Below are 19,315 nucleotides of genomic sequence, written 5' to 3' on the forward strand. Positions count from 1 at the left end.
GCCTCATTGCAGGACAAGTTGAGATGCTGCAAATGAAGCAAAAAGTAAGTTGTGCAGCACTGGGTTTGAGGCAATTGTTCTGTCTTAGACATACAGTAAAATGCCTCCTTGACTGTTAGCTTTTGGAGCAAGATGGACTGTGAGTACTCCTGCTGCATTTTTGTGAGGAAAGCAGCCTTGGAAAGGGCAACAAAAAACTGCCGAGCTCATCAGCTTTGTCTTACCAGAGCAGTGTCTGGCTATTAAATAAAACTAAGCAAAGTAAGAAATTAACAGTTGATGATTAGAATGTAGTTGTTTGTTAAAGCAAGTGAAGGTGTAGTGTTGTGTGAAGCAGTGATGGTACGTTATGCTATGCTTCATTTTGTACAGCAGGTTTAAACAGATTTAGGTTTTCATGCACCAGGTTGCTTTATTAGACCATGCCTACTAAATCTTAAACCATACTTAGTTAAATTAGCAATATTAAGGTTCTTAAGACTTCCCATTCCTATTCCTCTGTCTCTGCAATGTGCTTGAAAAATGTATCCTCGCACATTTTCATTTGAAGGAAAAAAAATTGTTTGAGTCTTTGTAATTTTTCCATTAGTATCCCTGAGAGTCTCTTTACAAGTCTTTCTTTTGAAGTAGTTGAAATTAACTGAGTGCTGTCCAAAGACTGTGAAAACATGCAAAATATTTTCTGCTGACTCATAAGAAATGCTGTGAATTCTTGTTCAATTAGGTAATCTAATGCAGCCATAGGATTTACCAGGAAAACCAAGAACAATCTGTTGAATCAAGATACAAATGATCCAACTTGTATGCAACGGGCAGACCACGCAAACAGTGTAGGATGTGCTATGGAATGTCTGCATCTGGGCAATTCTGCTGTTACACCTTTTGGAAGCCTTGAAAAAGAAAGGTAGGAAGTAAAAAAAAACCTCTAAGGTATTAGGGAAGTGAAACCAAATATTGAATGAATGCTCTGAACTTACTGCAGCCTTGTGATGGATGCTTTTTAGCAGGGTGCTTCAGGATATTTGTTTTACATTCTCCCAGAACAACAGTAAGCTGCAGATGCACTCAGCACGAGGATAGTTAGCCTGCTTACTAATAATATGAAGACTCCAGTGCAAGGGCTTTTGCAGTGCTTTTTATTTAGAGACTTTACAACTTCAGCGAACTTCTAAGTTAGCTGGGTGCTGTCATTCCGGAGATACTTTGTTACACACCCTTTAGGGCGAGCACGCAGCTCGCCCCGCCGCCCACCCCGAGGGTCCATTTTCCGCCGCAGCCCCGGCGGCCTTTGCCGCGCGGCCTCCGCCCGCCAGGGGGCGCACGCGGCCTCTCCGCCGCCTCTCTGCTCCTCCGTGCGCGTCGAGGAGCGAGCGGCCGCAGCCGGGCGGGTGGCGCGGCGCTGGGCTGTGGGGTCGGAGGCCGCGTTCGTCGGGCTGAAGGAGGAGCGGCGGCCGTCGGTGTGTCCGCGTGAGGGCAGCGGTAGCGGTAGGCCTAGCGAGGGCAAGGCGGGAATGGCGGCCGGTCAGCGGGCCGCAGGGCAGCGCTGAGGGGCGGCGGTGGCACCGCGGGGGAACGCAGCGGAGCTCGGCTGAGGTGGGCTCTGCCGGGCGCGACCGGGTGCGGCTGCCCCGGCAGGAGTCGGCGGAACGGCCCTGCCCGCTTTCCCTTCCCGGCTGTCCCACCCTGCCGTCCGACAGTGGTGCGGGAGGGAAAGCCGGAGGTGTGAGGTAAATGGAGCTCCAAGGTAGTGCGTGTTTCTGCCAAAAGTGTTTTTTTTAGCTGTCTTTAGAAGTATCTTTGATGAAGGAATTATTGTTTTTAAGGGAAATCAGGTAGGTTTTTTTTTGTTTTGTTTTGTTTTTTTTCTCTAGACAACAGCAAAGCAGCAGAGCTGTACCTGTGCTGAGAAGGTAGGGATAGCATTGGAATGAAGGAGAGTAAGGACAGAGAGTAACTAGAGACAAACTGTGGGAAAGATCATCGAGCCTGGGTATAAAGGGAGAGCATAACATGAGTTACTTAAAGATTCGTCTTGAAAACAGACTTACGACCTACTTAATAAAGATGTTGATGTGAAAAAAACAGCACTAGGTAGTTTCAAGATATTTCATTGTGAAAAAAGCAAAAAAAGGCTGACCAATGATGATCTGTAAAAAGAAGTTACTCTTACCTACGAACAAACCTGTAGGATACTTGGCATTGTGGTAGCTGTTCCTAAGTGACTGAGTGGAAGGGAATGGATGCACCAAGGGGAGCACAGGGTGAGTAGGGAGGTGAAGGGTCTGTGCTGACATTTGGCCTCTTGAATATTGCAGAACAGACACCTCTTCTGCTGTCTGTTGAAACATTGAGCTGAACACTATGAAGGGAATAAATTCAGCTTAAGAGTGCAGTTGATACATGAATAGTTTAATATAGATGTTAAGGTTAATAGCATGTGAATGTAATATTTCTAGCCACCAGAGCACTGATGTTCAGAAGCGGCCTTCCCAAAGGTCAAGGAGGAGCAAGAACTCAAAATATGTTTTTAAGTGGAAAGTGGCTTGTTTGTTAGAGTAATTGCTTTTGCTCACTGCAGCAGGGAACTAAGCTTGGTGTTAACTGTAAAACTTAGGTCTTTTTTCCCTTTCCTGTTTAATTTGTAAAATAGTTGATTAACAAGAAAGCCATTTCACACCCTTCCAACCATTGTTAATTTTTTTAAAATAAATGTATTTATAGCAATGGTTGCACTCTGCCTTGTAGAATTGTTGACAGACAGAAAATTACACTGACTAATTGTTTTGTTTTTGAGTTGAAAAGAAGGTACTAGACAGTAAACTGAGATGAATTGACTGAAGCAAGGCATTTGCTTCTTATGCTTTCTTTCCAGAGGACCTCTAGCTTGCCTTTGCAGGAGGGAACTATAAAAGTCAGTTCAGACCTGCACTTAGGGGGAGGTTTCTTCTTAGCAGGTTTTGGTATCCCACATTTAGAGCTTCCTTATCAGACAGAGTGGGAGATCTCAAGAGGTGCCTAAAGTTGTATGCATTCATGTATGCATTCATCTGTCCCAATTTCTGTTCTTGTGCAGTTCATTTCTGAATACATGTAGCCTTGAAGTCCTCATCTGCAGCCTGGGGACCTGTGACAGAGTGAACTGCTAGTGGCTCTGCTAAGGATTCAGGTATGTTGGGATTCTGAGGGTTCTTTTCTCTTTCACTGTCTGTTGGTTGCCTCCTTCATGATATCGCTTGTGCTCTAATGCACCAATTAATGTGGGCATAGTGTATTTTGGAGAGCATCTGTTTATACACGTGTTATGAAATACAAGATCCCTCACGTGTTCAGCTTTCTCTGAAGACCGTCCATAGTCACGCTGTCAGTGTAGATGGCAGGCTGACAGGCATGCTTGAGTGCATGCATCTATTGCACCAAACTTCACTCGTTGGTAATTATTTTTTATTGAGGTGCTGCCATGGCATAAGTCAAAAAGGCAGATATGGAAACACTCAGGTTTGTTGTGGTTTGCTTTGCTGTTTAATGATGATACTAAGTATGTGGAGTACTGAAGAGTTCAAGTTCACTTCACCATTTAAAGGAGATGTCCACTGACTATGATGGACCAAAGTTTCTCTCTGATCTCCTGCAGTACCTCACAGAAGCCGTATCTGTGCTGTAGGACTTGGTCAATTGAGATTTTATCTGTAGAGTACAGGAAGGAAAGGCTGCTTGGAAGAGTACTGTGGAGATACAAACTAAAACCTGCATCTAAGTGGACCAGAGTTATAGAAACACCAACTTTGCCAGCAGGCAACATTTCACATCCAGGTAGCACGGATACATCAGCAGAATTTCATATCGTAAACTCAAAAGATAAATTTTGTTAGCATGTGTAGATGGCACGTTGTTCAGCGTGCTCATGACCTCTTACAGTATCAGATCAGCATAACAGGTTGGGGATAGAGAAATGGCAGCGTGTTTCAGGAAAGGCTTCTGATTTATTGTTTTCCTGTGGGTTGTCCTGAACCTTTGGCCTCTTTGCCAGAGCAGTGCAGAGAGAGGTGTACACCTGTGCTTTTTGTGCCTGCATTTGTTTAGGACTGGTTCTATCTGAAACTGGGTACCTTTGTAGAGGTATGCAATCTTTTAAGCCTCGTCAGCTTCCACTGAGGATTGCTAAGAAGCATTGTAGATTTAGGTGACTTATAAGGCTTACTTGGATTTTCAGGATGCATTTAAAAAAAAAAGAGTTTCCTGCTAGAAACTTTTACAGATCCCAGTCACAGCACAAAGAAGGTTTCTCACATGAAGAAATAATTGAGTTGAAAAATTAAAAAGAGGACAAAAATAAATTGCCAAACTGAGGAAGGGAACTGGGTAACAAAACATAATATAATGGCACGGGAAATTCAGTGTAGCTGAATAATGCAGTGTCATTATATAGGGTAAAAAGAATCCTGAGCCCCTGGAATCTTGGGCTCAGTTATCTTGAGGCAGAAGTTTTACCAGTACCAGTGGTCTTTTGTTTCTAGGTTCAGAATTAACAGCAGTTGATTAACAGCGGTTGAGCTGTCTCTCTCCCAGATTTTGTAGCTACAGTTTCAAAGCCATTTCACACCCTTCCAACCATTGTGAAGTTCTTGGTGGGTTCCAGCCTCCATGCAGATCAGGAGCCAGAGGGTGGCCTCCCTGCTGTTCCCCAGGCTTGCCAGTTATCCTTGAGCTTGGAACCTGCTGTTTTGCCCACCTCCAAGCCCTTCAGACACAGAGTTGTGCAGATACTGGCGCTACAGGTTTGTCTATATGGAGAAAATGTTGTACTCTAAGCATTCTGAAGTAGCTATGTCTGAAAAACAACATCAGCAGATATTCATTAGAGATGCAGCCTGAATAGTGTTACTGTTCCATCTTACCATAACGTATAACATGGTCCAGTATGGCTCAATTAATTCTTTAAAATCATGATGTCCTGACAGAGATTTCAAATCTTTGGAATGTGTGTGTGTATCATTTATCCATGCAGCTTTGATAAACTGATTGCCTGCGTGAAAATGAAAATTCAGAGCACAGATGTCTGTATCTGGAGCCATAGCAAGAGTTCTGCAGCTGACGTCATTGCTTGGCTTATCAGCCTCTGATTTCTGTGATTTTCTTCTAAGGAAATAAGGAAACACCATAAAATCTACAAAAAAACCCAGTGTGTGGATCCGGGGTTATCCATCACGCTGCTTACTTCAGTCAGTCCACGTGGTGGCAGCATTCTTCTAGAGACAAACGGTGCTCATGCTGTGAACGGTGTCTTGTTGCTCAGTTAGAGTTGTCTTTTCCAAAAGACTGCTGCAGGATCTGCAGCAAATTTAAAGACAGACCCTTTGGTAGGATGGAACTGATTCACAGGTTTGTTTAAAAAAGCAAACAAAAAAACAACCTGTAATGAACTTTTGGGTTTATATGTTAGCACCCAGCACTTTTGCAGCAGAACCAAAGAACTTGAATAAGGGTTTGTGAAGAAGGTGATGATGAAGTTGATGAATCATTCACATTGGTCATAATGAATAGCTTTCTATAAAAGCGAGTGCACCCAAACTGATATCAGCGATCAAGGAACTACTGAAGTTACTTTACTGGTTCACATGTGCCAGTTGTGGGGCTTAAATCACAGAGTAACAGAATGGCCAGGGTTGGATGGGGACCTCAAGGATCACAAATCTCCAACCCCCCTGCCACATGCAGGGCCACCAACCTCCCCATTAATACTAGACCAGGCTGCCCAGGGCTCCATCCAGTCTGGCCTTGAACACCTCCAGGGATGGGACATCCACAACTCCTCTGGGCAGCCTGTTCAAAGAGTTGGCTCCCCTCCCGTTTGTAGGCTCCCTTTAGGTACTGAAAGGCTGCAATGAGGTCACCATGCAGCCTTCTTTTCTCCAAGCTGAACAAGCCCAGCTCCCTCAGCCTGCCTTCATAGAGGGAGGTGCTCCAGCCCCCTGATCATCTTTGTGGTTCTCCTCTGCACCCTCTCCAACAGCTCCCTGTCTTTCTTGTACTGGGGGCTCCAGACCTGGACGCAGTACTCCATATAGAGCCTCACAAGGGCAGAGTAAGAGGGACAATCACCTCCCCGTTCCTGCTGGCCACCCCTCTTCTGATGAAGCCAAGGATACTATTTGCTTTTTAAAGTTACAGCCCATCTGTTTCTAACTGCTGTAAATTGCCTTTCTACCTGAATAGGTCTTTTGCAGAAGATAAACCGTTCAGACGTACTTGCATGTTTGGTAGAAGTGCACTGAAACATGTAGTGCCACTGAATTGCCACTTAAGAAGGGATAAAATGTCTGTGAATCTGCTTATCAACAAAGGTATTGAAAAAGAATGATCTCTTTCCTGTTGTTCCCTTAATTTGTGTACATAAATGCACAGCAAATGCACCATATCATGTAGGGAAGCATTCTAAAGCCATGGATTGACGTTTCAGGTCTTGTTTATTTTCTATCTTTTCACAGTGACATACAGCGGTGAGCAAAGCTCTCGCTATTGCCATCATCTGCTAATCCATAAAAAAAAGCAGAAATAATCCTTTTCATAAAGCACTCTGTAGGCTGTGTGTGCCTGAGCTCAGTGTGTGTGCAGCACACAAAATGCCACTGTGTAAAGCAGGCATAATGCTCTACTGAATCAGGTATGCTACTTTTTGCAGCAGTATTGGTAGAGAAATAAAACTCTCATCCAGTTGGACTGAAGAGCGAAGGGTAGCTAGTACAAGAGATACAGAGTCTCTCAGTGGAAATCGTAATAGGTAATGGTGGTCTTTCCTAAGCAGAGACTGCAACTGAACATACAGTTGAAGCAAAACACTCAAGCTGGAACAGTTTCCATTCATTTAAAAGCTGCAGAGGAAGAGCTTAGCAAGCCACTGCCTCTGAAGTCCTCTAAAAAGATGTTTGAGGAAGTTGTTTGCCGTGAGCAAGTTGGCAAATGTCGTGTAATGTAAGACGTGATGTGTTTGCTGAGGCTGGGTGTGGAAGATGTTATTTGTCCTTGATGTTACATTTCCATTTACTGTCAGTGGCAGTTTCTCTGCTGATCACTTTACTGACACGTAGATTCTAGATGTGTTTGTCTTAATACTGAGCAACATCAACTGTTGTGCCATTTGACATTGTGCCATTGTTCTGAAGTGACAATTACTTCGGATTTTCTGAATGTTCTTGGAGACAGTGTTGTTTTGCAGAACTGGTAATCATGTAGCAGTGGCTGGGTGATTAATTACAGCTCGTCAAGTCCATTCATATTTTTGTGGTGGAGAGGCTGTCTCAAACAACATACCTCCTTCTTCTGGAGCTGTTTGGTAACTGTTGAACCAAACGAGAAAGCAGAGGCCAAACCATACGCTTACTGTAAAAATAAAGCCATCCACAGTTAGTGCAAATTGAGTAGTTTCAGCAGTAATAAGACTTGCATTTGGCTCTGCCTTTGGAATTGCTCAGGTTAACCCCTGGCCACTGCCTCCATGGGTTGGAGTGTGCTGTGTGGGGGCTCGGTGTGTGACGCTGAGGTACGGCTGTGCACGGTGCAGCAGCAGGCTGCTAACAAGTGATGGTCAGTTATTCTGACATCATCACTAAGTATAAGCATTCCTTTGGGAAACAGAGCAATCCTCATCATGTGCTGAGCCATATGTGTCACTGAAAAGTGGCTAACGGCAAAATTGCAGGCATTATTATGAAAAGTATCCTGTGCTCAAACAATATCAATGTTGTATAAACTTAAGGAAAATGTGCTCTTATAGTATACTTTTCTAATAGAGAGTGCTTGCTTGAGAGGATGCCTTTGAGTTTACTTTTTTTTCCTCGGGGCTGATTTCCTATCTCAGGACTAAGTTTTTAACAGTGAACCTTTTCTCTTTTTATGGAAGGATGATAAAAAAGCTCGATTTTTCAGGAGATAGCAATGCGTTTTTAGAAGCAGTCATTTACTGAACCAAATTAATTGAACTCCCGCAGTGGTGATGTGTAGGGATATTCAGAATGGTCACTTTGCAGCACTTCAGTGTCTCGTTGCTCACTAATGCAAGTCCCTTTGTGACGTGAGTGCATAAAGGGAGGTGTCCCAGCTTCCACAGGTTCAGCCTTGTGTTCTGATTCATCTTCAGAAGCAGTATAAAGAGAATCACGCTTCGGATTTTTTTCTAAATCTACTTAATTAGATCTTCACAGCAGGATTTTTTTTATTATTACTATTCTTTCTGACTGTGAAATACTGAGATTTCATTTCAGTCTTCTGCTCTTCAGTGATGAATTCTTAAATATCGTAGTAATAATAAAATCTGAATCGGAAATATTTTCAGTTGCACTTCCTGGTCCCTGTGAATCCTTCTGCTTCCTTTCCTGAGAAGTGGTGAGGGTATTTCTGGTGTTATTTTTAGCTTGTGTTTAATCAGCATTGTGTGAAGTGACAGGAAATTCTGCAGGGCTTTACCAGACCTACACATCTGGTATGAAAATATAAACATGAGCTTAATTTAGCAGAGTGTGCCATACTGTTTCTCAAATTGCATATTTTTCTTCCAGTATAATATTATGTTGTTGATATACGTTAGGCCTTTTTTTATTTAAGAAGTTTAAGCACTCAAATACTGTGTTATAAGCAAGCCATGATCTTCTTATCAAGTACAAGTAGAGATTTCTGCTGTTGATATGCTGTTAATGTGCTGATAATTTGAGGTTTCTGTGTTATTTATGGTCTTGCATTAGGGAAGATTTAGTGCAGAAAGTAAAGGTGTCAGCCACACCATGCAGAAACTGGGCCTGATGTTTTTGTGAGCAGGGATTGGGCTCGTAGAGGTGAAGAAGCATTCTGATCTCGTTTATGATTTGGGTGGAAAGTGGGCAAGAAAATTGAAATTGCTGTCAGCTGGCAGTCCTGGCTTTGCAGCCACCAAGGTTTTGTAACAGACTCACTGAAAATAAAAGCATCATGTCCTTACTTTCCATGTAGGGTTTTAAGAAGTCTGCTGGCACCCTAAGTGAGTGATGCTAGCCTTACATGAAATGTTTTATATTGTATCAAGGAACTTTTTGCTACTGGAAGTAATTGTGGGAAAGTGTGCACGAGTCAGTGATATACCATCACGTGCTTAAAAACATACTTGCAGCCCAGTGGAACGTCCTCTGCCTCAAATCATTCCTTATACAGATAGCAGTATTTAGCATTTATCCCCATCGCTTGGACTTCTGTGGCCAAGATAGGAAAAAAGTTGTGCATTCCTGCACAGGGAAACTGGGCATTGTTGGTACATGTGGCAGAGTTTGTTCAAATAGGAAATGCAAAGGAGGGAAGTTTAATCTAATAACCTCAGCAGTCCCAATACTATTAATCAAATCAGTGCATAAGCATTAGATATGGCCCTGTGGATACTTTGATCTTGAGTGTGATCAAAAACATGGGGGGAAAAGCTATAAAATACAGACTTTATCATTCTCTCATTTTCTTAAGAGTTTAAAATTGAATTTTTTGGCTACTGGCCACATTTCCATTCTCGTAGCTGAATGGGTGCACTAATGTAGAAGAATACCTTGTATAGATGAGAAAATTTAAATCTGCATATAGCAGTCATATAGGAGGTTTGTAGAGTTAATCAGGACACAGCTGCAGCCTTACCCCAAAATACAAGCCTACATCTAGAGAGAGATGCTATTTCACGTGAAATGTCAGTTTCCATTCAGACTTTATCTGCTTAAAATTCTTTTTCTTCCTGTCACTTGAACCATGTTGTGGTTGTATGGAATCTTCTAAGAGTTGTCCTGATTTATATGATCTTTTATTGCCTTCTTTCTGAGGCAGTGCAGATCTTTGCTGTCCAGTCCCTGCACGCACAGTGGTATCATCCTCTTGCGTAGTCCTTCTGTTGTCTTCCTTCTTGTTCTCAAGTAATCTTCTTTGTATTCCATAAGTCTGCTGTGTCATCATACCCTCATTATTTGAATTATCCTTAAAATAGCTTTTTGCAAAATTTCAATCATGCTTTGTGAAGTGCTTCTCCATAGTGCACTTCTGGCTGTACACACAACAGTTCCACTCCATTTTATTATTGTCCTCCTCGTACCCGTTTTCAGTTTTCACTTCCTTTGCTCAGTAGTTTGTGTATCTATGGCACTATGAAAACAATTTGCTGCAAAGTGCTGAAAATTGTATTTCTTGCACAATAAAGGGGTTAGTATTTGTAGTAGCCAAGTGTTTTCAGCAACTGACTGTGCATCAAAGTTCATATGGAGATGGCGGAAGCACCCCTGGAGAGGCTCTGCTTACATGCAGCTGGTAAGAATTGCACTTACTATCACTGTATCTGTTAGCTGAACTGCTTGTAGGCACCCAGTTTATGAAAAGTACTTCTCCCTTCTTTCAGTCTTGACCTGTGGTGTAGTATAGTTCAATATCAATTCAGCTACATGTGATCTTTTCCTAGGGAAGAGGTAGTCACCTGCCTTGTATTGCTGGCATTGATTTTATTAGTTCTCTGTAATAACAAGGCTGTGCTACACTTCCCAGACATGAGTAGAAGAGCTCTTTCCATATTAACAGGAGGGAATGCAGCGCATGAAGTTACTGTGTAGGACAGGAAGATTTCAGAGTTGGTTCCTGAGCTGGGTTGCATTTTGGTTCAGGAACCAGCACGGTCTGACAGATGCCTGCATTGTACTTATTTGCCTGGCTTCAACGGCACTTTTCCCACCTTTTCTTGCAGGTTTGTCATCTATTGCAGAGACAGTCAGAACCATGTCCTACGTTTTTGTAAATGATTCTTCCCAGACAAACGTGCCACTGCTGCAGGCTTGCATTGATGGAGATTTTAACTATTCCAAACGCCTGTTAGAGAGTGGTTTTGACCCAAATATTCGTGACAGCCGGGGCCGAACCGGCCTCCATCTTGCTGCAGCCAGAGGAAATGTAGACATCTGTCAACTCTTGCACAAATTTGGTGCTGACCTACTAGCCACTGATTATCAAGGTAATACAGCCCTTCACCTGTGTGGGCATGTGGATACCATCCAGTTCCTAGTTTCTAATGGACTTAAAATTGATATCTGGTAAGTTGCTTTTTCTTGGTTGGCTTTTTTTTTTTTTTTTTAAATAGCACGTGTTTTATAATGTATTAGCATTCATCTCTAGAACATTGTATACAGATCTGCTGTTGCTGAGATACTGTATTTAGTGCAGTTTGACTTTGTATGATATCACTTAATAAAAGAAGAAAAAGGCAGGAAAACAGTAAGAGGCCACTTCTGCTGATCAAATGCAGCAAGCAAAGCAAATAAAAATAGCAGCTGCTGGTGTGGGCTGTTGTATCTAATTCTGCCTCTACGATGACACTGCTATCCTGGTTTGGCCAGACAGCTAGGTGTGGGTGGTTGGCACCAAAAAAGAAAATCACATCGACTACTTTAAAAGGATTTTCTCCACCACAGTGCTTTTGTGTTAATTGTTGCACTGTATAAGACAAAGGAGATACAGTATATGTGTGTGTCAGTTCATTCCCGTACTCCTTTGGTGACAATGCTTCTTTTCAGTGTTTTCCCACTCCCTCAAAGTCTGTGACTCACTCCTTCTTTTAAATATTGTATATTCTTTCCTTCTGGCTTCCAGCAGCTGTCAGATGCCAATGCTCAGATGCGGGCTCTCAAGCTACAAATAACTAGCTATTTCATTGCAGTAACTGACTTATTTTGTTTGTGAAACTTTCTGCACTGTCAACAATGCATGCAAAATATTTGGAACTTCAGAATGTTTTCTTTTTTTCTTTCTTTCTTTTTTTTTTTTTTTTTAATCTGTTCCCTTTTCACTTCTCCCTCATTGATGCTTTCATCCCAGCAAAGGAGTTAATGGCAGACCAGATTCTTCAAGGGTTGTGTTCTCTTTTTATTACTTCAAGCAACTCTGGTGAAAATCTGTAATCTGAAGGCAGCTCCAGTCCTATTCAGTATTATTTTAAAAGTAGCAGAGGGACCATCTGTATTTTATTTCATTTTTGCCCAATGTCCTCATACCCACATGGAAAAAGGAGCTATGAAGAAGCAGATTGCACAACTTCGTGAAATCATGCTGAATCTCAAACAGTGCTGTAAATCTACTCTTTTTTATTATAGCACCCAGAGATTCCAATTAAATTAGAACACTAGGAATTTTTATTTTGTTTGTAGGAAGAGGAGTTGTGCTATTTCAAGCCCAAGTATACTGGTATTCTTCTGTAATCATTTACGGTATTATTTTTATAGACAGGAATTGTTTACAATCTTGTCTAACAAAATGGTTCTGAGCACTAAATTTTACATTGTGTGTTATGCTAAGTTGTCTTGTATCAAATTTCTACTTCAAGAGTTTCTTTTCTTCGTGTGTCATTTTGTGGCATTATTTTAGCAATCACCAAGGTGCAACACCACTTGTTCTTGCAAAACGAAGGGGTGTAAATAAAGATGTGATCAGACTGCTGGAATCTTTGGAGGAGCAAGAGGTGAAAGGATTTAACAGAGGAGCCCACTCAAAGCTGGAAACAATGCAAACTGCTGAAAGCGAAAGGTATTCACAAAACAAAAAAGAGATACTGGGAGAAATAACTTTGTGTATGTAAAATATGTCTTTATTAGTACCTGTTTACTGCCTTTAGATTGTTACGATTTGGCTTGCTTCTTTGTTCCTCAAAATGGAAAGTATCAGGTTTGGCCTGATACTATCTGACCAAATCCAAGTTAAGTTTTAGAATTTGGAAAAGTCTCTCAATAGGTCAAATGTAAGGGAAAGGAAGAACTGTGATTGAGATTCTCATTTTAAAGTTGTAACTTTTAAAAAATTTAAATAATAACTCATTTTCTGTTATAACCTCAAGCAATAAACATTGCACTGTTTCTCACGAAGCCAAAGAGAATATGGGGGGAAGTGAGAAATGCCAGTGGCCCGCGCTGACCTACCACACTTTCATTAACATGGGTTGTCTATATAAGGAAAGGGTAGCAGGCTTTTCATCTTCTGAACTTGAATAAAGGCTTTGATACAGTGCTGTTTATGAAATATCTATTGGTAGTAGTTCTGGAAAAAATAAATGAGTTGTGTGGTGGACAAACAAGTGTTTAAAAGAGAGCTGGTGATTTCAGGAAAACAGCTCACCATTTCAGGGTACGTGCTGCGTGAGGGGGAAGACAGCAGTGAGTTCCTAAAGGTTTAGTTCTGGGACTGGGCAAAGTTACCACTTTCATCAATGATTCTGACACAGAAAATGGATCTTACTGATGCTGAGAAGTGGGACGCAGGCAGCTCAGAGGATAGTTAGGATGCCATAGGAAAAAAGCTTGATAAGGGAAAAGAAATTGGAGCCCAGTGATCAGAGAAACCTTGGAAGCCCTGAGATACAAAATTGAATATTACTGTCAAAATTGCTTTAGTATAAAATATTGGATTTTCTGCCTGGTATCTTTCTGACTTTGTAAATTTTAGTGGAAGTTGTTCAGTCCATATATCATTTCTGTCTTACTTTGTGTCAAAAGCTCAGTCACATCTAAATGACGATTTTTGATTTGATGGTGTCTCTTTAATAAGCATAGCTTCCTTTCTGTTATTTGACCTTCGTAAATGTTACATTGTTTAGTTTGGCAAGGAAGTAAGCAGTTCTCCTTGGGGAGAGGCACAGACATATAAACAGTGCGTTACCCAGCTTGTTTGTGAACGCATTTAACGTGTCTGAAATATATTATATTTAAGGTAACAAATAACAGATGCCTGCAGCAGTTAAAGCGAGTGAGCTTGTATGCTGTTTGCTTTGTAAATAAATAATGTCTTTATAACAGTTGGCTTTTCAGACTGCCACAGTTTCACTCCTCCCCCTTTCTGTTTTTTCACACAATTTAGATGAATTTTGCTCAGATGAATGGCTTCTGTCCTCCTCGCTCCCTCCTCCTTACATTATCTACCAACCTACTGAAAAATAATGGTTGCTTTTTCTGTAAACCGTGAGCTTCACTTTTGAGCAACAATCTCTGATTTCAAATTTGTCCGGTTGTTTTGCAAACGGTTGCTGCTGGTCTGGAAGCAGAGGCCAGAACTGAGTTCCCGGATCAAATTTCTGTTCTCTTGCTTTGCCTCCTGACAGCACAGGGGGAGGGCAGAGCTCACCTCAGTCTGTCAGCGCAGGTGACCTGTCCCTCCGCACTGCCCGACGTGACTGACAGTCGTGCCCACAAGTACAGCCAGAGGTGAACTTCCGTAGTATGCTGAAATAGAAAAGACTGTCCACCTGGGCTGTGTGGCACGGACTCTTCTGTGGGATGCTTTGCTGCTATACTATTGCTTAAGCAGATGTAATTTGTCAGAAGAAAAAAATGTCTTGAGTACCATTACTTTTTATTGGGTTGCTGTATAAAATATCGAAAATGTTTTCTATGTCCCTTTTTCTATTTAATGACCAAGCATGTGATCTTTTCACTTGAATCACATTGCAGCTTTATTTAAACTCTGTGTGGTTATATATTAACTAGTTCATACTGAGTGAGTGAGTAGTTGTGTCTTAGCCAGTGGCTGTCTTCTAATAAAGTCTTTGTTTTGCTTAGGAAATCATGAGCAAGGAAGATGGCTAAATCCTGTAGCTATGGGCAAGCTACAATAGCTTTACAGCAAACTAAATACTTTAGAAGCAAAAAAGGCAAGCTGTTTAATAGGCAATTTCTGAAATTTTCTGCACATCACACTGCGATGCTTCAGTGAGCTATGGGAGTTGAAGTTAATTATTCTTCTGAGGCTGTACTTCCTAAGAAAAACATATGAATAGTGTGAAACTTTTCCATGGCGTAATCTTGAAAGGGCGATTCGTAAACGACAGTCTCCAGTATCTTTATTTCCAGTAGCACAACTGGTGAACAGTAGCATTTATACAATTAGTTTTGATTTGGAAATTACTTTTCCATGTAAGGTTTTCGGTTATTATCGGTGTAAGAGAGACGTGGGAACATGGTAAGTAAAAGCAATTAGAGGAAAGGAAGAAGTGTTTTTCTTTTCTGCTTCCCTTCTGCTTTGATTTCACTGTGTGCGCAGTTTCACCATTGGCTTTCTGTGATTGTCAAAGCACGGTTCTCTGAACACCCGTGTGTGTCATTTCACTCAAGCAAGGAGCAGTAGGGCTGTACTGACAACTGGAATTATACATAAGTGTAATAAATTGATGAGAAATTTTTTATAGACCAATTGTGAAACCAGCAAACTGAGGAGGATGCAAGAAGCCAAGTGGTATTTGAAACAACTCTTGTTTTTTTCTAAAGATGATTCATGGCCAAGATGACTGTAGCATTCTAATTCTTCTCATTTAAAAGTGAGAGTTGCAGGCCCTAATTTGTAGTCTGACAATTTAAGGGAGCTTGATGAATTGGGGGTGGAATGTTAAAACCAAGATCAGAGTGACTGCTGAGAATCGTGTGGCAAAAAACACAGCAGTACTAACTTGTCTTGAAGATCAGGAAGTTTTGGGTTGGTTTATTTTTTTCCAAATGTATTATTTTCTGTGGTATTTTTAAGCTAGAAGAGAGGCCTCTCACAAAGAAACGCAGAGAGTAATAAAGATCACCTCATAGTTTGGAATCTAAATGATCTTGGTTAAAGTCGCCATTTCATTTGGCAGAGCGTACTTAAATTGTAATGTCTTGTTCTGTTAACAAGAGCTGTGCCCCTTGAGGTTTTATCTTATGCTCCATTAAATTCACAAAGCCATGCTTAGTGGGAATTACGAGCATTGACTTTCGAAGGCTTCTTAGGTGGCAAGCCTGCCAACTCAGCGCAGCCGTACAGATAGAGGTACTGCTCTCTTTACCCTGGTTAGAAAAACATCCTTTCACTTATCCTAAGTTTAGAGTCTGATCTGCTTTTCTTGATTTAGCAGGGGCAATGCTATAAATCTGCAGGTGGCTTTAGTTTTTCCTTTAGAACGTTTTGGTTGCTCTGAGTAGGATTACTGTCTTACTTAAAGGTGTGTTCTTTTCCTCTGATTTATTTTTAACTTTAATCCTTTGTAGTGCAATGGAAAGCCATTCTCTCCTTAATCCAAACCTACAGCAAGGGGAAGGAGTTTTTTCCAGTTTCCGCACGACGTGGCAAGAGTTTGTGGAAGACCTGGGCTTCTGGAGAGTGCTGCTCCTGATCATTGTCATTGCTCTTCTGTCTCTTGGAATAGCATACTATGTTAGTGGGGTGCTTCCTTTTGTAGAAAATCAGCCTGAGCTGGTGCACTGAAGCAAGTGAAAAGAAGAGCGCTGTTCTTTTCCATGTCGTAATCTTATTTTGAGCTGCTTGGAATTTTTCCCTCAGTGCAGACAGTGGCAGCTGTACATACTGTTTGCTCTTTTTACCTACTGTTAACCCCTCTGAAAGAGAGATTAATTCATTTCAAGTAAAACACTAAATTCTAAAGCATTCCAAAGCTACCTCTGTCATCTTGACGTGGAGGCAAGATGTGGAGATAATCCTCTCTGCTGATAAAATGTTATGATTAGAAAAGGTCTTTTATAATGAATATAACATTCTTGAGCATGAATTGTGTAACCTAGTACACAACCAAATTTGATACATATTCCATAAGAAGAGATGTAAATCTGTTGTTGCATAATATTGTTTCAGTTGAAAGAAAAAAACAGTTTTTAAGAAGTCGTCTACGAATCTGAATAACATGATAATACATTTTGATATATAGGCAGTACTGAGCTCTGTGTTCGTAGTTCTTTTAGTGCCTCCCCAGTTTCTCATCTGCTAGTTTATAAAAAGACTAGAAACAGTTCCAATCTTACTATGTCTTCACTGTATAGATCACTGCTTTATTTATTAGGTCAATATGATGTTTCCTTCCCAGATGAATTTTATGTTAATATCTGCTTGAAATAAATTGTGTAGAACAAAGCCTCTGTAGTGCTTTAGCAGTAAAATTGTTCGGCCTCTGGGATGAGGAATTTGCCTTTGTGCCGAAATGTTACTAAGCAAACCTTTCTTTGTAAGGATGGATCAAAAGTGATGTAGGTGTTCTGCTTTGTATGTACCAGCAGTTCTGTAAGGCCATTGTCTCTGTGAAACATATCATGAAGGATAACTTCTTTTCCTACTCAAGGACCTCATGGTCCCATACAGTTGTATCATTTTCATGATTGTGGAAAGGACTTGATTGATTAGAATTCCTTCCTAGGATTTCTTTCTGTCTCAGTTGTTTTCAGACTGCACTTGCAGGCTTATGAAGTATTTTCTGAGCATGTGGAATAAAAGTCGTTTAAAAGTTAATATTTAGGAATATGGTATGAAATGAAATCCTATCCCATTCTGTACATAAGCTGCGAAATCCTTTGTTTGTAGGTAACCCAAAGATATGAATCAATTACATGCTCTTTTCTGAAGGCTGGGATGATGCCACACTGTAGTTGTAGGTTTTCAAAGAAAGCAGATTTTCTCCTTCCAAGCTGATTAGATATACAACTCACTTAGTTGCATTCAAAACCTCCAAAAAATTGAATTCTCTAAACCTAATGGATTTTTTTTTTTTTTTTACTGTACCACTCCAGAATTGTTGCTAAAAGACATCAAACATTTGTAAGATTATAAATGGCAGTAAGTATTGGTAGAAGTACTTACATCCCTCTGTTCTGCTACTGTGTGTGTTCTCCCTTCTTGTTTATGGGTTTGAGCAAAGAGGGTTATTATCTTTGTTTTGCTGTGTGACGTGGGCTTCACTAAGTTGGGGCCCATTCTAAATTGCATCTTGATCTCATTTCTTAAGCCAGAGGTTAATGAAACAGTGCTTTCCTAGCAGTTGCAAAACCACAAGAAGGAAAACCTCTTAAAACAAAAGGAAAGCACCAACAACAAAACAGCATTCTCTGAATATTTCAATTACCGTAATCTGTTAATGAAGAGAGAAATGTAAAATCATATCTAAATCGCAGTTACTTTTCTGGATTACTCCATTTCTGTTAATGGTACAGTTTATCTTGAATAAAACTGTCTTTCAATATGTATTCCCTGCATAATTTGTAATTGTATTCTCAGTATGGGTGAATGCCACAAATAAATATACATTGTAAATATGTTTTGGTTTGTTATTGCATTAGTACAGTGGTAATGATGTGACCCTGTTTTACTGAGGGCTTTTTGTTTTGCATTCATAGCAAGCATTTCAGAAGCTGGGAGACTCTGCTCCTAAGAAATGGAAGCCATGCTGTTGGCTTAAATGAGGTTTTAAAACACAGATTGTTTAGATTTGCCTGCTTTATTTTCAGCGTTGTTTTTACATTGTGCTGTTTCTTGCCTAAGATTTCAGGTATTGTGTAAGCCATGTAAAGGCCCTTCGAGATGTAAGGCTACCTTAAGGGGTACAAAATGCAACCAAGAAAAGCAAGTTTGTAGTGACTGCTACTGTCTGAAATACCGACATGACAGACATCTGACTGAATGAGGTTTGCTCTGTGCACACTTCTGCTACTAAAAAAGGACAGCTGTACCTTTTATTATAACGTTAACAGCTTCCTGTTCAAAGACTGATTCTAAAGAATGAATTTGCTTTCTAAACACTGGGTTTCAAGGAATATAGTCCCTCTTTCTTGGAGGAACAGAAAGACGACTTTAGCCCACTTCCTCTTGAAGCTCTTGTCATAGTGTGTTTCACTATTGCAGCATAATGACATTAATCTGTTTAGGCTGTCTGTGGATCAGTAAGTTTTCTTTTATTATTTATTATTATATGGGCACTTTCCAGATCCAAGACAAGTTCTTGTCTTGAGCTTATTATGCCAGAAAAGAAGGAAGTGAGAGAGAAAACAAACGTGGAGTGAGGAGGTGGTTTTTTTCCAGTGCCGTAAGACGACTTGGTGAACAAGATAAAGCAGACTGGAGTGTAAAACAGAGACACACAGGCTACTCTCCTGAGGACCGTCCCTGTGCTTGCATTTGTTCCATGGCAAGATCATGTCTTGCCTCACCCCTCACCTACCATCGTGTCATTTTTATCCTCAGGGGCTTCTATTTGCACTCATATTGATACTTTGCTTCGTAGAAGGGGATGATCTGTTGTGTGACTATCTTGGGTGGGTCTTCTTGTCAGTTACTGCAATATAACACGTATTTCATTACTAGACATAGTCTGGCACTGTGAAGTGTATCATCACAAAAAACTGGGAAAGAAAGAACATGGTTTCCTGTAGGAATATTGATACAGAAGACCTAGGCACTATGATTGATCTGGAGACTGATTTTTTGCATGGGTCAACTAATCACTCCGGCTGGTTTTCGTCTCTTGGAGAAGTAAAAAATAACAAATTCATCTGGT

General features: G+C 40.8%; 1 protein-coding gene across 3 annotated transcripts; it reads left to right on the forward strand.

Moving 5' to 3' along the window:
* The first annotated feature begins 1,376 nt into the window (after window positions 1–1,376).
* On the forward strand, window positions 1,377–18,077 carry ANKRD46 (ankyrin repeat domain 46). Of its 3 annotated transcripts, none has more exons than XM_042808823.1 (6): window positions 1,377–1,457; window positions 3,074–3,166; window positions 6,214–6,341; window positions 10,727–11,069; window positions 12,397–12,555; window positions 16,029–18,077. In XM_042808823.1, exons 3-6 carry the CDS (start codon window positions 6,251–6,253, stop codon window positions 16,243–16,245), a joined length of 810 nt encoding a protein of 269 aa, XP_042664757.1. In that variant the 5' UTR covers window positions 1,377–1,457; window positions 3,074–3,166; window positions 6,214–6,250; the 3' UTR covers window positions 16,246–18,077. The 3 variants fall into 3 exon arrangements, with proteins under 3 accessions (XP_042664757.1, XP_042664759.1, XP_042664758.1); XM_042808824.1 differs by lacking the exon at window positions 1,377–1,457 and adding an exon at window positions 1,869–2,261; XM_042808825.1 differs by lacking the exon at window positions 6,214–6,341.
* Window positions 18,078–19,315: the final 1,238 nt, after the last annotated feature.

This window comes from Centrocercus urophasianus, unplaced genomic scaffold, assembly GCF_019232065.1.
Source record: "Centrocercus urophasianus isolate 14NV4802_14NV808 unplaced genomic scaffold, USGS_Curo_1.0 seq_11, whole genome shotgun sequence".
Classification (NCBI taxonomy): Eukaryota; Metazoa; Chordata; class Aves; order Galliformes; family Phasianidae; genus Centrocercus; species Centrocercus urophasianus.

Excerpts from the sequence above, each read along its gene's own strand:
- ANKRD46 (XM_042808823.1), top strand. The coding sequence starts at position 6,251 with ATGTTTGGTAGAAGTGCACTGAAACATGTAGTGCCACTGAATTGCCAC. Across the intron at positions 6,342-10,726 it reads GAATCTGCTTATCAACAAAG|GTTTGTCATCTATTGCAGAG; the intron begins GTATTGAAAAAG and ends CTTTTCTTGCAG. Across the intron at positions 11,070-12,396 it reads GGACTTAAAATTGATATCTG|CAATCACCAAGGTGCAACAC; the intron begins GTAAGTTGCTTT and ends GCATTATTTTAG.